General features: G+C 39.4%; 1 protein-coding gene across 3 annotated transcripts in view; it reads left to right on the top strand.

The window, feature by feature from the left end:
- The first annotated feature begins 739 nt into the window (after positions 1 to 739).
- setd3 (SET domain containing 3, actin histidine methyltransferase) overlaps positions 740 to 17689 on the top strand; it is a 55737-nt gene continuing 38787 nt past the window's right edge. The window contains exons 1-2 of one of the 3 annotated variants that reach the window (XM_031280367.2): positions 740 to 851; positions 2925 to 3048. In XM_031280367.2, coding sequence (XP_031136227.1) covers positions 2946 to 3048 — 103 coding nt within the window. In that variant the 5' untranslated portion in view covers positions 740 to 851; positions 2925 to 2945. Of the gene's footprint in view, positions 852 to 1196; positions 1224 to 2922; positions 3049 to 17689 lie in introns of those variants that run through there. The other 2 variants (XM_035994797.1, XM_035994799.1) reach the window with 2 other exon arrangements.

Here is a 17689-nt window from a genome sequence, read left to right as displayed (position 1 = left end):
TTGTCTTTATTGTTATTACTGTGAAGTCTTAATTTAGCTGTAGCCTGCTTTTCCCATTACGTTTGAGTTAACGTTATTTTAGACTGAATCTAGCTGTCAGCTAGCGGTTAGCCGAATTAGCTGTTAGCTAAACTAACGTTAGCTTCCCGGTGGAGGCTAGCCATAGGCTAGCGTGGAACAGATCGTGCAGGTCGTATGGATACGTAAAACAGTATTATCTTGCGCATGTGCAGAACGGATCGTGCAGGCAGAACGGATCGTGTACCGACAGATGCTACAAGCTACTATTACATCTAACGCTGTAGCAATGGAAGGGACAAAACCAGTTACTCAAAACCAAGACTCAATTTGTTCAACCTAACCACTGTTGCTTTTACACAATAAGACATACATTCACACATGTGAAATGGCTACAAGACGATTCCCATTGATGTATAAAAAGTTATATATCCTTTATCTGTTGTATTTGTAAATATAGCCGTGGATGTTCTGCTGCAAGCGAGACACCCCATCCAAACAAAGACCACAGCACTACACCGGAGCAATATTAATGATTGACACGTCTTTCAACCAATCTTTCTAGCTTAAACATTACCATGTATGGTCGTTTTAATCTTTCTAAAAGTATGCGTCCAATTGTAAGGCAGGGTGAGGTCATATTTACATAAATCAGCAGTTTTAACCAGTCGCTGTCATGTTCCGCGAGAGTGCTGCCCTTCAACCAATTAGAATGCCAGAATCCTGTGTTGTTTTTGTAGGCGTATTTCACGACTAATCCAATCACACGCTCGATTCAGTCAAGGTTGGGTTCAGTGCAGAAACAGAGGAACTGCTGCTGTCACTTAAAAAAGGTATGACTGAAAATGCTTACAGTTTGGTTTAGTAAAGTTCGGACTTTTGACGTGTTGAGTGTGATTCTTTATGAATGCATGCATTTGGTATTGAGGCAGTTGTATTTTAATCCAGCAGGTTCATTTATCCCCTTTGAAAACTCAGGCTGATCCATTATCACTTGACAGTTTAGCAGCTAACAGCTAGCCTGGTAAGTTAGTCAGTGCAGCCAGTGTAAGTTAACGTTAGATGAATGAGCTCTGCACGTTACCCTGCCCCACTCTCCGCTCCAATTACGTCTCTGCTAGGATGGGCGTGATTCCTAAATGCTAGTAAGCTAACTGCTGGCATAGTGGGAAAAGCTACAAATGACTCGAAGGGCTAACTAGCTAGTAAGTTAACGTTAGCAACCCTAACTCTTGGTTGGAGGATACAGCCTTGGTAATACCTCACCTAACGTTATGCTATGTTCGAAATTAAGCCCCGACGCTAACGTTACCTTGCTTAAGATATATAATGTGTTCACTGTTTGAACCAATTCAGTTCAGTGGTCAGTTTGCTGACATGAAACGTTAGCAACATGCAAGACTTGCCAGACAGGAACTGAAATTGGCATAAGACTGCCACAATCGTGACAAACCACATTGCTAACTGTGACGTTAACCTTAGCCTAGGGGTGTGTGAAATATCCCCACTTTTAATGTAAAGCTATCTCAATTTAAGCAAATTGTGTTAAATATCTACGTGACTACAGTCAGTTACATGCATTTTTAAGAAATGTTTACACTTTGTACATCTGACTGATTTTAACATTTCAGGAAAGTAGAGTTGGTTCTGCAACCAAACTGTGGTTGTCCTCAAAACCATATGTTCAACACTGTGTTATGATTGATTTCCTTCCAGTCATGTACTTTTTATTACTGATGATAACTGAGCCAATATACAAACCTTCCTAAATTAAACTAAACCAAAGGTGTGGAATTGTTCACAAAATCCAGGTTCAGTTCTGTACGTTTTTGATACAGAGGGGGGCAAATTGCTTTTCATTAATTTATTTGACAAAAAGTTAACTGTTCGCCTTAAAAGAACACGCCAACTTATTGGGACTTTGTCTTATTCCCCGTATCCCCCAGAGTTCGATAAGTCCATACATACCCTTCTCATCTCCGTGCGTGTCGTAACTCTGTCTGACAACCCCACCGCTAGCCTAGCTTAGCCCAGATCCTGGAGGTAACCGGCTCCATCTAGCCTACTGCTCCCAATAAGTGACAACATAACGCCAACATTTTCCTATTTACATGTTGTGATTTGTATAGTCACAGCGTGTACAAATAACAAGATCACATGAGATACAGCCATCTTCTAACTGTATACAAACTGGGAACTATATTCTCAGAAGGTGAAGCACTGCTACTTGGGCGGAGTGATTAGTGCAACACCTGAGAAGCACCGTTGTCACTCTCTGCTCCTCACCACGGGGCTTCTCGTGTGCAAATCTCTCTCTACACAACATGTAAATAGGAAAATGTTGGCGTTATTTTGTCACTTATTGGGAGCAGTAGGCTAGATGGAGCCGGTTACCTCCAGGATCTGTGCTAAGCTAGGCTAGCAGTGGGTGCGTCAGACAGAGTTACGACACGCACGGAGATGAGAAGGGTATGTATGGACTTATCTAACTCTGGGGGTTACAGTGAATAAGCTAAAGTCCCAATAAGTCAGTGTGTTCCTTTAACAAAATTATGGCTCAGAACATAAGGACCATAAACGCTTCTTCATTGTCAAATCTATTAAAAGTATAATTTTTCTAATTGGTGCAAACAAACTTTTTTAGATTAAAAAAACAAAACACATTAAGTGCAACATAACACAAACTCACACTGTTTTTAAAACAACATTGCTCTGTTTATTCTATTTTTATTTTCGTCTGTAAGGAAAAATATCGGAAACACATATTTCTGTCTGAAAACCCATAAGTTTCACCTTTTTAATAAAAGAAAGTAAAAAGCTGTGTTTACTTTTCTATTCTGCTATTCTTAGCTTTGATCTAGATTTTCCACTACACCGCTAACTCTAATAACGGTGTGTCTTCTCAGCCCAGTTGTCCATTCAGCACCATGGGAAAGAAGAGTCGAGTGAAGACTCAGAAGTCGGGTTCAGGAGCCAGCGCTGTGGTTTCCCCCAAGGAGACGATGAACCTAATCTCTGAACTGCTGCAGAGTACGTTTACCTTCAATTTTTACACCCACTCCACCTTCACAATCCTTACCTTGGGAGAACTCTATTGAACTCACTCATTCCACATCCCAGTGGTTACAAAGTTGTTTGGATGGTAACTTAAATGAATGAAGGAACATCCAGTATTTGTTTTAAAGACATGTTGGGACCTAGAAAATTTGGAGCATATATGGAATGGTTAGCTAAGTCTAATTCCTCATTTACTCTGGGCGAATGCCTTTTTTTGTTTAACAATAAAAAATACTGCACACATTAATAAGGTTGTCTGGCTTCAATGCCATGTGTGGTTTACATGCTGCAGTAAAGGAGTGCTATGCAAATCTACTTGTAGTGTTGTGGTGCTATTAAGGTGTGTTTTACTGTACGTCCAACAGTACATGGGAGCATTTGTTTTTTTAGTCAGAGGTCATTTTTAAGTTGTCTTTCGTGAGAGCTGTAAGATTATGTCCTGACCGACATCAGCTCCTCATTTGACACTAAGGTCACTGCATTGACGCAAACGTTGTGCCCACACAGTGAGCTGGGTTAAAAAAAATAGAATGTGTCAGTACCCTAATCTATCATTTGCATGGCATGATCATTAGGTGACCGCCGGGGCAGACGGGCCACCGTCCTCCGGCCGTGGGCTGCACACTGGATCACAGCTGTGCTCCTGTATCGAGCTGTGGCACAGTAGCCTACTCTAGCTAGGGCTGCTCAAATGATGGAAAAAAAATCATAATCACGATTCTTTTGGTCAATATCTTTTGGAAAGATGTTGCATTTATTGAAGTTAAAAAAACAGTCAAACAGTTAAACAAATCAAAAGTGAAAACACCTTGAGCTGTGAAATTTCCCTTAATTTTTTTCCCGTTTGAATTTTTTTTATTGTTTTTTAATTCAAAAAACAAAACAAAATACGAGTTTACTTGCAAAACGTAATGTGCAAAATAATTGTTTTTCTCGATTACTCTGTTTTTGTGATCGGTACGAGTAGGGCTGGATGATTAATCGAAAAATAATCATAACCGAAATTCAGAGCCTATAACCGATGTAATTTTACCAAGTCGGTTATTTCGGTCTTTTAATCCTATTAATATTTCCGCGGCCACCCACTGTGTGTTAATTAGAGGTCGACCGATAGTGGATTTTACCGATACCGGTAGCTAGGTTGGGCCGTATTTGCCGATAACCGATTAATCGACCGATAGTATTTATAACTTATACAGTTGACAAAATACATACATTGTTTCAAAAAAAGTCCAGACGCTTTTGCCAATAATCAAAATAATGATGTCATATTTATTGATATTACACCCACAGCAATGCTACACAAGCATGTGTGTTGTCTAAAACAGTTCTCCTACATATTTGGAGTCATCCAGTGCAAAAATAAACATAATGAGCATTATAATTCATATAAAGGACAAACAATCTCAAAACAGTGACGCCATTCTTCTCTGTAGAACGGTTTAGAACGGTAACAGACGATCTCTGACCTGGAGGGATCTATCTTTCCCACTTTATACTCTTTGTTCTCGCTTGGATGCCCATATAAGGCGTAATGTGTGACGGACCTGCCTTCCCATTGGTTGAAAACATAAACAAAGGCATCATGGGAGATCCCCTTGTCGGTAGCACCTACTGTCTATGGGTAGCACGGAGTTAGCGGCAGAAATTACTAACCCTAACCCTAACCCTAACCCTAACCCTGATGAATTATGGACATCAAGTGGATAAATCTTGGATGTAACAGTTTAGATTTAATGCTCAACAACCCCGAAAAAAGGCACAAGTTCCAGGCTGGATAGAAAATCACCTGTAAAGGCTAGAAAGACACCAAAGACACCCCCATGACGGCTAACTTGTTAGCTTTTAGCTGCAGCAATCAGTAAGTCTCTACATTTAACTGTTATTAAATTATCTAAATATGAATCAGAGGTGCCGTTTGGGATCGTGGACGATCCTTTAGGGTTCTGATTCTGACATTTGGGTCGGACTTGTTAGCGTTTATTTTTGTCAGTGTTTTAACCGCTTGAGGTAAGTTAGCCTACTACTAATGTTTAGCGTCATCTCAGCCTCGAAAGCAAACATACTGTTGTGCTGTTCTTTCTCTACTAAGCATCTATTCAACAAATTAATATGTACTGTATACATACCTTTTTGCGGTCGATGCTTTAAACGCGCATTTGATGTCAGCCTTCTCCGCACACCATGTGCTCTCCGTGCAGCGCACAGTAACACGTGTCGAAAATAAACAACACGAGGCATCAGTGATAGTTTTTATTTCGCCTCTGTAATGTATGATGCCAGCAGACCCTTCTCAGCTCTCGCGTACTGTGTAATGAATGACAGCGCGCGCTTCTCAGCCACTCCAGCAACTGCCGCAACCATCGGTATGGATTTTTGCCAATAACGATAGTTCCACCAATCAACTATCGGTGCCGATTAATCGGCAAAACCGATGAATCGGTCGACCTCTAGTGTTAATGTACTTTCCCCTTAAAACATATTACGGCCGCTGTGTGTGTAGTCACGTGACTCCGCCCCGTCCAGTCTGCGACCATAGGTGCTTTCCGATCGGATAGTACTCGTACTTTTTAGAGGAAAAGTACACTTCTAAGCAGTTCTAAGAACTACTCTCCCCCAAAAAAAATGTTCCCGTTTGCATTCCCACTGGCCAAGTGGTCATAGGGACTGGTAGGAGGGGTAAGGGAGTGACGCAAGCACGGCAACGGTCTTTATAGCATCGTCACTAGACCTTAGCGCCACATACAACAACAAGAAATGATGCTAATACTTGTGCACTTTTCCTATATTAAATGCACGTCCATTCTCGTAGTAATTCACGTAATGTTTTGCTCAACACAGACGGGGCTTTGTTATACTCGGAACAGACCCCGCCTCTGCCTGCTGCGCTGTGGAAGTGTGTGTGTGTGTGTGTGTGTGTGTGTGTGTGAGACGGACGGCGAGCCACAGGACACGTTTGTGGAGTTTAACTCCGAAAAGACAGTTAACCGCAGGTTCCCGGTAATCTTATGATGGACATTTATTATTTATTTTCTACATTTTTAGGAAACTTTTTTTTTTACATTAAAACTTAAATTACTTTTTTATAAGACGTTTTTATTTCATTGTAAAATCTACTGTTGTAGATTTCAGTTCAGTTGTTTGAAATATTTAATAAATAAGCAGTAATTGCTATCTGTGTGTTTCCTTATTTTAGAATCACAAAGATAGGATTATGCACTCTTTCATTAGAAAAAATAACCGTGAACATATTTACAGTATAAGAAAAGAAAAAAAAATTAAAATAATCGTTCAATAATCGTAATCGAGGTAACTTTTTCGATTAATCGTGATTATGATTTTAGCCAAAATCGTCCAGCCCTAGGTAGGAGGCAAAATTGTAATCGCGATTAAAATATTGGATTAATTGCACAGCCCTAACTCCAGCGATAGGGTTGGGCATCGTTTGGATTTTAACGATTCTGATTCCAATTGCGATTCTTCCTTTTGATTCCGGTTCTTATCGATTCTCGATTCCGATTCTTTGAGGGATGGAGTTGAAACGGGTCACATGCTTATTTCACAAATAAGAGGAAAGTTTTATTTTGATTCAACGGTGGGTTGCAGTTTTACCGCTTTCTCAGCGTAAAATAGAGCGCCGCTTACTGTGCTCCACAGCTGCAACACAACGAGCGCCTGACCGCTACGGAAACAAAAACTTTTGCATGTTAAATTTGAATGAAACCAAATCCTCCAAACGATTCCAAACAATTCCAATAAAGAAACGATTCCAAGTAGGAATCGGTTCTCGATGCCCAACCCTATCCAGTGACCACTGTTAGAATAATATGTTTATTTAATACAGTTATCTACATTGTCATATAGAATAGGACAATTTCAGCAGTGTTTTCTTGGTTTTAAACAAGCTATGTGTTCACACAGAGATGCAGCTATGCATACCTACTCACTAACAGGAGGTGGTGGTACGCAATAAGAAGTAAGGGTACTTATGTGGGCAAAAATCAGAAGTGCCAGTACTCGGTACCGGTGAGTACCGGACTATTTCCGGGCTAGGATTTTGTTGATGATCAGAATGACTTAAAGTTCATCACCTGCCTGTGCTAAAAGTTAAAAAAAAAAAAGCAACCTTAGGTGTTTTGCACCCTTAACACAGTTTCACAGTCAGTAATGTCTAGCGATGGGTATCAGATTTTATCGATACCGATACTGCTTATCAATACCAATTGTGAGGATGAGACCAACTAGCCTGGATGAGTGCCAGGGTCCAACATAACATTTATTCCCCACTGGCCTCCCGGGCCAGTAGATCAGGGTTTTACTGGCCCCTTGTATATTTTTACTGGCCCAGAAAAAAAAGGGGAAAAACAGAAATATACGTTGTAATGATTCGTCCAAACAACAAACGCAAATACTATTCTGCATCTACAAATATGAGTTAAATCAATTTAGTCGGATTTGCACTCTAATAATTCATAGTTATTCTACAGTAATGCTTGTTTTAATTTATGTTAAAAGGCCAGAGTGAGGTTATAGTTTCCAGGATGGAGTGTATTTTGGACAGCATCCTCCTCTCTGCCACTGCCTTTAAGGAGTCCAGCTCCACACCAACAGCATCACTGGCCTTGTGAATTAGTTTGTTGAGTCTGCCACTCTCAGCCTGCTGCCCCAGCATGCAACAGCATGCAGGAGAGCACTAGCCACCACAGACTCATAAAACATCCTCAGCAACTCTCTTCTGCATTTTCTTAAAACTCCTGTTCACGTTGCTCACTAAATTAAAATTAATTCACATCTTTTCCAGAAATACTTTAATGTTACAACTTGTCATACAGACAATATACATCTTTTGTAACTGTTTTAAACTTTAACTAATGACTTAAATCTTTCATTATGCAGTATTTTGCAAACATAAAATACATTAAGTAACCTAAAAAATGACACATAACAGCCTTGAGTCCTTTAATGTGTGAAGGCATTCTAAGTCTTTTTGTGGCTTTTTAACATTTTGTTGATCAAAAGCAGTCTGGCGTGGGAGGATGATCCGATGTTTCATGAGTCCCCTGTCACATAGCTTCCTTCTCATGCCGTCAAATTGCCTAAACATCTGCTGATAAATCCGTGAGAAATCATATTCTGCTGTTTTTGTACATCACCTCTTTCTTCGCACTCTCAGCTCTAAGCATGTTTTCTCTGTCTTTGTAGTTTAGGCACTTCACAATAAATGTTCTCGGAGCATTGTCGGGCTTTTGGCTTGTTGTGATTTGGTGGGCCCTCTCCAGAACCGGGGGTGATATTCCCAGGATGTCCGCCATCCACTTCTTCATGGAAGAGCAGGGGTCTGAGCTCTCCTAACTCTCAGGCACACCCAGAATGCCGTAGTTATTGTGTCGGCTTCTGCCCTCCAAGTCCTTTGCTTTAACATCTAGGAGTTTTGCCGTCCTTTCAAGTTTCTCCACAACTTTTTGCAGCATGTCAATCTTGTCCTCTGCCGTGGATATGCAGCCTCAGCAATGCGCTGCATTCTCTGTCGGTTTGACCATTTTTAATTGCTGAAAATCATTTTTAAATGACTCTATAGCCTTCATTTATGTCCATTGTGGAGGGGTTGTCCGTGATTTTAGTGCTGTCGGTACCTGACTCTGCAAAGTGTGCACCTCTTTCTTCATTATAAGTCGGTCCCTCCGGCTCATTTTCTTCATAAGCAAGTCCTCCAGTTGTTTTATATTTGTCCTTGGTTACTTTTCTCAGCATATTAACTTGTATTACAACTATTGTTTCAAGTGCCGCCATAACCAGAAGTTCTTGGCATCTGTTTTAAGTTTGGCAGGATACAGGATTCTGAATCTCACCCCTCAATCTCCAGCAACTCCCGAATCAATTTACCCAAAAACTTCACTGCATCTCCTCATTCCTTACCCGCGGGGATGCCCACCAAACGGACATTATTGTGTCGGGATTGATTTTCAAAACCTTAATTTTTTTCCCAGAGGATGTCGTCCTCTCTCTTGCTAGCGGCAGAATTAACCCATCTTTTTTCCTCTCGGTCGCCTCTAAACTGTCGATGCAACTCTCAACCTCCTCCACTTTGATGACCAGGCCGGAGAGCTTTGACTCCATTGAAACGATGGAGCGGCGAATTTCCTTCAGACCTTCTAGCTCAGCTGAGATTTTCTGTAGTGCTGGAAATATTTTACAGGCAACATGTTATTAGCCTGTTGCTTTTCTGCTATGGTTACAGCAGCAGCCATCTTGGCCCTTTTCAGCTGCGTCTCCACTACGGAGCATATGTTGCTTAATATCTCCACCGGCCGCTAACTTATTAGTTTTCGACATTTTCGGCATCCAGAATGTTTCTCGTCCTTGCTGAGCACAAATGCCTCTGGTCAGTATCATCAAAAGGATAAATACAGCAGAACACTATACGGAGTTCACCATTTGCCCGACTATTCCGCCTTTAGGTCACGTGACAATCTTTTAATTAGATTTAAAGAGCTGTTGAATCAGCTCTGGAGAGGTAGACTAAAATTCCAAACTCAAAAATCACACTTTTCGATAATTAAAATGAATGTTGTTCCTCGGATAAACTTTTTCAGCTCTATGATACCTCTCCCACCACCAGTGGGATATTAGGATAGGTTGAATTCACTGCTATCTAGATTTATTTGGAAAGCCAAACTTCCTTGATTAAATGTTCCACTTTACAAAGGGGAAAATGCGCAGGTGGTCACTGGCCAAAATCTCCCTAATTTTAAATTTTACTTCTGGCCATTTACCCTTCGCCCTTTGCGCTCTGAGTTGAATTCTGATATTTTACAGAAGTTTGTGTTCCCACACAGACTGCAAGATGTAGTACACTGTAACATTTCTCTCAAGCACTGTAATCTTAAGTTTGGGTCAATTACCATCCTTTTAATTTCTTTCTGCCACCTGGTGAGTACGCACTCCAAGACCCACATTTAAATTCATCGGCATTTTCCTTTATTTCATAACTTGGGACTTACTACTAGGAGAGCGGCTTGTCTCATTTCCTAACTGGTCTGACAGAGGGATCCATATTATTTCCGATATTACAAACGATTTCAGTCTATGTACATTTCAGTACATTCAGCAGCAGTTTAATTTACCAACTTCGTCTTTCTTCTTCTTGCAGTTGCGTCAAAGCCCGTCTACGGAAAGCCATTTCACTCCCTATTCAGCCTCATTGTGCCGAATTTGGTTGCATTTCCACCAGAGTTCCACTGGGGGTGATCACAGGCGAGTGCAAAATGACTCTATGGAGCTAGACAGCTAAATTAGTCACTTTCGCCTGATTGTCGTTGAGAAATCTCCGATTTGATTGTAGTTTTTGCAAGTTCAACATGGATTATAAGTCGAAAGTTGAATGAACGAGTACTTATGTCTTTTTGATTTCTTACAGGTTGAGTCGTTGTTGCCCATAACACGCTAGCATTCACGCTAGCATTCTGCTAATGAATGCTGATTGGTCAGTGAAGGATCCCACTTGACGGCATCCGAAGCGGAACCAGAATGTCAGAGTGAATATTTTGGCGTGGTCTTTAAAACATTAGCAAACCTCTTTCTAGCACGTGTATTGACAGGGAGAGCCTAACCTGTCAGCTGTATTGTCGTGTATTGACAGGGAGAGTCTAACCTGTTAAATGTGTTGTCGATGCCTCGAGAGAAAAAAAGGAAGTGACTCAGAGCTTGCCGTAAAGCAGTATCTCTGGCCGTATATGTGTATGACGTCATTGACAGTTTAAAAGGCTTTTTAGAACAAAGAAAACACTTTAAAAAACTCAGCAGTGTGTATTTTCTTTGCCTCCCATTTCGAATGCAACATTCAAATTACTAGACAAAAAATTATATCCTGAGAGAAGTGGATTTTGAGGGGTATAGCTCCATAGAGTCTCATTCATTCTGCACTCGCCTGTGAGTGCCCCAAGTGGAACTCTGGTGGAACTGCAACCAGTTCAGAAGTATCGAGAGAGTGGAACTTCTTCCCTTATTAGAAATTCTTTGGTTGCGTTCTGCTTCAGGTACCTTGAGTATTCCCTGGGAGAAAAAAAATACCTCTGCATTCATTACATTGTATGTATTCTTGTATTGGTATGCAAGGTCTGGTTTCTAAATTATATTCCCTGTTGATAAAGGCAACATATAAACCTATGCCAATTGACAATATATGGATAAAAGACGTATCTTTACTCCATTCTGATATAAATTGGCCTAGAGTCGGTTTCAACATTTTAATTTCCTCAAGAAGCCCTAATCATCAAATGATACATTATCATTTTGCCTGGAGAACTTATTGTACACCCTGTAAATTATTTCCGATAAAAGCCAGACAATCCCTAACTGCGCGTTTTGCTCCCAGGGAATCCAGGATACTTCCTTCATATGATCTGGGAATGTCCACATGTGTTTGAATTTTGGAAATGTGTTTCCTCATGTCTGTCAGTAATCTTGGAATGCACGTCAACAATTTTACCATTGGTTTTGCTTTTGAATGATGACTCTTTATCAAAGTAACAGCGAGTGTGGCTGTCCAGCCTAATGGCAGTGAGAAAATTTTCGCATTACGTTGGCAGCAAGGTTATTATAGTTTTGCATTTTTCATTAGTTTTTATTTATATTTTGTTTTGACTTTTTTTTTTTCAAATTCAGTTTAGTTTTTATTAGTTTTTATTAGTTTTTAAAGCGGCTTTGCTAGTTTAGTTTATTTTTTATTTTTTGGAAATGCTTAGTTTAAGTTTAGTTTTTATGTTAGTTTTAGTCTTTTTTTGTAATATGGGTTATTTGTCAGGGGCAAGATTCAAAAAGGTCAGAAAAAGTATTGTGTAATAATAACTCAACAAAAACATAATACAATTTTAGAAATATGTATCCACAATGCATTCAACAATAACACTAGTACATAACATGTGATGAGCACAGATATGTAAACAGTCTACACAAGATGCCGCAGTTAACCTGTTAACACCCACTGGCCCGCCGGCAGGCCATTTTTAATATTTATTAATATTTCAACATTAAAAATTATTTCACGAATAATAATAATAATAATAATAATAATAATAATAATACATTTAATTTATAATGCACTTTTCATCAAAGATCTCAAAGTGCTACAGGTTAGAAACACAAAAAATAAGCAGTTTAAAATACAACAAAGAAAAGAAACAAAAAAGAACAAATTCTAAAATTCTAAAGGGGACCAAACACTTTGCTAAAATGAAATGTCTTAAGGCCTTTCAGTCAGTGGATTGAGGTGCCCTCAAGGTGTCAGGGAGGGCATTCCACAGACGTGGGGCAGCAGCACAGAAGGCCCTATCTCCCATTGTCCTGAGTCTGGTTCTGGGTATGTGAAGGAGGTGAGAGCGTGTTGTGTTGTGGGTTGATAAGTTGTGACACTTTTGTCAATATGGACATATTACACATCATTAGATCGGTTAGATTCTCAGCTATCCAATTCTTAAGTTAATTTAATGGAAATCATAGCAACAAACATGATTCATTTAGATGTACAGACCTCATAAACAAAAAAAGAAGGATTAAAAGTGACGACTTCTTACCTTTGAAGCAGTTGTAAAGTCTGAATATGCGCCCATTCCCTAATTGTTTATATTCATTTAGTCCAACAGGGTCCAACAATCAAAAGACCAAAAGGGTTTCTCATAAAAATAATGCAGTAGTTACAAAATGCTGTGTAAAAACAAAACAAAAAGTCCGTAGCTAACTGTTTGCTAACCTCCTTTGTCAAATGCAGTCGGCAAAAATAATATTTTCTCTTCATCCTGCACGGTGTTGTTGGGTATGCTTGTTTTCCTTATCTTGCTGCCTACAATGCGAAAGCATCCCCAACTTTTTCTGTTTAGTTTTCACCCCGGGACAGCCCCCGATGTCCAGCAAGCGCTCCCACTATGGAGCGCTCAATATGCTGCGTCATCTCTCTGAGCAGCCATCTTAGGAAAGCTGTCATTGGCTATCGACACGTCTTTAGTATGTTTTTTCTAACAGCATAGAAGTGAGTAAAAGCATTTAGCAACATTTGGTCACTTGGAGAAGTTTTGGGGAGGTTTTGACACATGTTATACCAAATACTGAAAACTCCCTAGCTCCCATTAGGTTAGGACTAGAGTTCTGAAACTTTATATAGGTCTTGTTGACAAGGTGTAGAAGGCATGTGTTGTGTTCTGCATAGTGTGGCACAAAGTATGTTTTAGTTTTTTTTTCTTTCAAAAATTACTACATTAACTATTTTGAACCATGTTTGAACTGCTGTAGTGTATGTTGTGTTTTAATCACAAGCACATATCCATAAACTAGAAGAATGTAGGTTTCAAATGAAGCCTCATACATGCATTTTGGCCTTGCAGTTCTTCTGTTATAAGCTTTTCCATTTGGGAACGAGAAATAGACGAAAATCAGGCCAAAGAGGTGGATTTTAAGGTTAAGTGCAGAATGTGTAAGTGACGTGTGCCAGGAAAAAATAGCCAATAGACTAAAGAAGACATACATGAACAAGTGTTTTGAATTTTGGTTCGAGTAAAGTGGCGAACTTTTTGAAGTCAATCGACTCACACAGTTGTGTAGACATCCCAGTATCAATCCAGATATTAACGCTTCCTCCCGCTTTTGGTGTTCCTGGGTATTTACTAACCAGCAGCTATCGGGTCGCCGGTGAAAGCCTTCCTGTAGTGTTCTCTGTCCTGCTGTTGTCTCTGTCATGCTGCCTGGCCCTGTATCCATACATCCATGCCCTGTACCGTATGGAGGAAATATTTATTCATAATTCAAATTGAAAGTCCAAAGAGAAATTGAATGTCCAAAGAGAAAACGAAGTGAGATCAAATTAAAAATATTATTATTTTTTTTAATTTTCCATTGATCAAATTAAAAATATTATTATTTTTTTAATTTTCCATTTGGCTTTTCCATTTGGATTTAATATTTGGCTTTTGAATTTAAATTTAACATTGGCTTTTCCATTTGGATTTAATATTTGGCTTTTGAATTTAAATTTAACATTGGCTTTTAATTTGGATTTAATATTTGGCTTTTGAATTTCAATTTAACATTGGCTTTTAATTTGGATTTAATATTTGGCTTTTTGATTTCAATTTAACATTGGATTTTCATTTGGATTTAATATTTGGCTTTTGAATTTACATTTAACATTGGCTTTTCATTTGGACTTGACACATGTCAATGTAAATGAGGAGGCGTGGCCCAAAGGCTGGTGGGAGGGTCTGAAACGAAAGGGGTGCAGAGGCACCTTATGGACAGCACGGGGAGCTGACTGCTGGGGAGCACACTGTTGAGGAGCATCTGTCTGCAGCTTGGCCACCTCTTATTTCACATGATAGAAACTGATGATGTAGGCTAAACACAAACGACATTTCATGCAACAACAGTGAAGTTTTCATGTAGATACTATAATTGGGCCCGTGTTAGTGAGGACTAGATTAGGACTGTATTTAAAGCTGATTCTGGTTTCCAACTTCGCCCCAGGTGTGTCTGTTCAAAACATGGACGGAGACAACTTCTCTCTTTTGATGTTTTATTTAATTAAGCAACAGTACAAACATGGGTGTGGGTAGCTCTGCTGCGTGTGTTTGTGTGTTGTCAGATCTCGAGGACACACACACACACACACACACACACACACACACACACACAATCTCAACCGGGTAGTCATCGTCCGAACTGCGACCTCTCCTTTTTCTTTCTCTCACTTTTTTTGTCCGGGTGGTGCGCGCAGTGTGAGGTGCGTGTCCGCGCTATTCTCCGACACGTACTCAAAACAATCACTCCTGATTGACGGCCTTTTGTACAGCCTGTGTACTTTTTCGTTCATTTGATTTCCGATTTTGAAACGATATCCAAATTTGAAAAATGGGTCATTTTAAACCTTGTTAATATTGATGACAATGTGTTCAAACATAAAACGTGTGTGAAATAGCAGATGGAAATTATAAAAAAGCAATCGATTCTATAATCTAGATCGGGAGTTTGCCATAGCAGCAGCAAACAACTGGAAACTTCTTACAATTTTTGTCTGCTATTTCACCACTAAATTCACTATTGAGACTTTTTTATGCAGCAATTAACTGTGTAGAGTTTGAATATGGGCAGTTTTACAAACATTGATGGCCAACTGCACATTTTCTCCGATGTTGTCAGAAGCTCCAGTCTGACGGGACAGCCAGCTGGTGGCGGCCGGGATCGCCTCCCTGCTGGCCGGCCAGTGATGCTCACAGACACTGCTGTCAGCTGGAAGTCTCTCAATAGAATCATGGACAAGTTTATTTCCTGAAATATGGCTTGTTTTACGTTTGAACACATCAATATTAACAAGGTTTAAAATGACCCATTTTTCAAATTTGGATATCGTTTCAAAATCGGAAATCAAATGAACGAAAAAGTACACAGACTGTACAAAAGGCCGTCAATCAGGAGTGATTGTTGTGAGTACGTGTCGGAGAATAGCGCGGACACGCACCTCACACCGCGCGCACCACCCGGAGAAAAAAGTGAGAGAAATAAAAAAGGAGAGGTCGCAGTTCGGACGATGACTACCCAGTTGAGATTGTGCGTGTGTGTGTCCTCGAGATCTGACAACACACAAACACACGTAGTAGAGCTACCCACACCCATGTTTGTACTGTTGCTTAATTAAATAAAACATCAAAAGAGAGAAGTTGTCTCCGTCCGTGTTTTAAACAGACACACCTGGGGCGAAGTTGGAAACCAGAATCAGCTTTAAATACAGTCCTGATCTAGTCCTCACTAACACGGGCCCAATTATAGTATCTACATGAAAACTTCACTGTTGTTGCATGAAATGTCGTTTGTGTTTAGCCTACATCATCAGTTTCTATCATGTGAAATAAGAGGATAAGCCAGCCTGGTGGCCAAGCTGCAGACAGATGCTCCTCAACAGTGTGCTCCCCAGCAGTCAGCTCCCCGTGCTGTCCATAAGGTGCCTCTGCACCCCTTTCGTTTCAGACCCTCCCACCAGCCTTTGGGCCACGCCTCCTCATTTACATTGACATGTGTCAAGTCCAAATGAAAAGCCAATGTTAAATGTAAATTCAAAAGCCAAATATTAAATCCAAATGAAAATCAAATGTTAAATTGAAATCGAAAAGCCAAATATTAAATCCAAATTAAAAGCCAATGTTAAATTGAAATTCAAAAGCCAAATATTAAATCCAAATGGAAAAGCCAATGTTAAATTTAAATTCAAAAGCCAAATATTAAATCCAAATGGAAAAGCCAAATGGAAAATACTTTTTAATTTGATCTCGCTTCGTTTTCTCTTTGGACTTTCAATTTGAATTATGAATAAATATTTCCTCCATAGTACCGGGGTTAGCTTCTGTTTCGCGGAAAGGGGGCTTCATGTTCTCCTTTACCTTGTTAAGGTAAGCTAGGTTAGCCTCCTTGTGCGCGCTTCTCAAATGTACTTTCAGATTTTTCCCTTTAAGAAATTGTCCACATATTTTCCCACCTTCCACTCCAAGGCACTTGCTTTTATCTGACACAGTCATAATCAAATAGGACTGCCGTTTTCTTCCGACTTTCGGTACCGCCATGATGCCAGGCGAGGGGCATGGACTATGTTGTGTTCAATTTGACATGGAATGTCGGAATATTTCTGGGTTCCCAGTCGGAAACTATATATATGTCTATGGCATAGACTGTATAAAACAGGTCTGTGGTCGGAAATGTCAACTCTGAAAGAGATAACGTTATCTTTTTTGGACATTCCCTGCATCGTTTGCAAGATCACACTGTGTAAAACAAAATACCTTGATTGTTTTAGTCAATGCAGCAGAAAGTGCACAGTAAAAACATTACTTTAATGTACTATCTGCATGCAAGTCCTGTGGGTTGGGTGTGGGGGGTTGTAAGTGTATCTCGTCTTGTATGTATGTATGTATGTATGTATGTATGTATGTGCAGTATGTATGTATGTTTGTTATAAATGAATAAAAATGTTATCAAAGAAAAAAATCTTTGCATATAATTACTCCAATGTACAAAATCCTTTACAGGAATTTCTATGTATTGTATGAAAATAAGATAGATTTACTAATATTAATTTTCAAAATAATGGAGTGACATCAGCGAGTTTACCTTATTTTAATTATTTCCCCAGGACTCAAATTTCCAAGAATTTGTTCTTCTTAATGTGTGTTGCCATTACTTGTGTTACAAACAACAACAAAAAAGGGTGAGATTGGGCATGCTTGTCTAATACCTCGACCACGGTAAATCTTGAGAGGTTCCATGAGATAACTTCACTGAGCTGTTACATCCCATATATAGGGTCTACATTGCTTTAAGAAAAAAATTGCTAAAAAACGAATAACTTCAAACATAAAGGCACGTTTGACCTTTTTTGAAAGCCTTGTAGAAATAAATAAAACATAAAACTATCATCAGGGATAAGGTAACTATAATAAATCTAATACTAATCTTATATTATTACTGATATGTCTCCTCTGCATGAATCCAGATTGTACTTCAATTATTTTGTGTACACTTTTGTATCATTATTTAATAAACTAATTGGTCTCCAATTATCTAAATATAATGTATCTTTATT

Source organism: Sander lucioperca, chromosome 18, assembly GCF_008315115.2.
Source record: "Sander lucioperca isolate FBNREF2018 chromosome 18, SLUC_FBN_1.2, whole genome shotgun sequence".
Classification (NCBI taxonomy): Eukaryota; Metazoa; Chordata; class Actinopteri; order Perciformes; family Percidae; genus Sander; species Sander lucioperca.
This window is presented reverse-complemented; position numbering and strand designations above follow the sequence as displayed.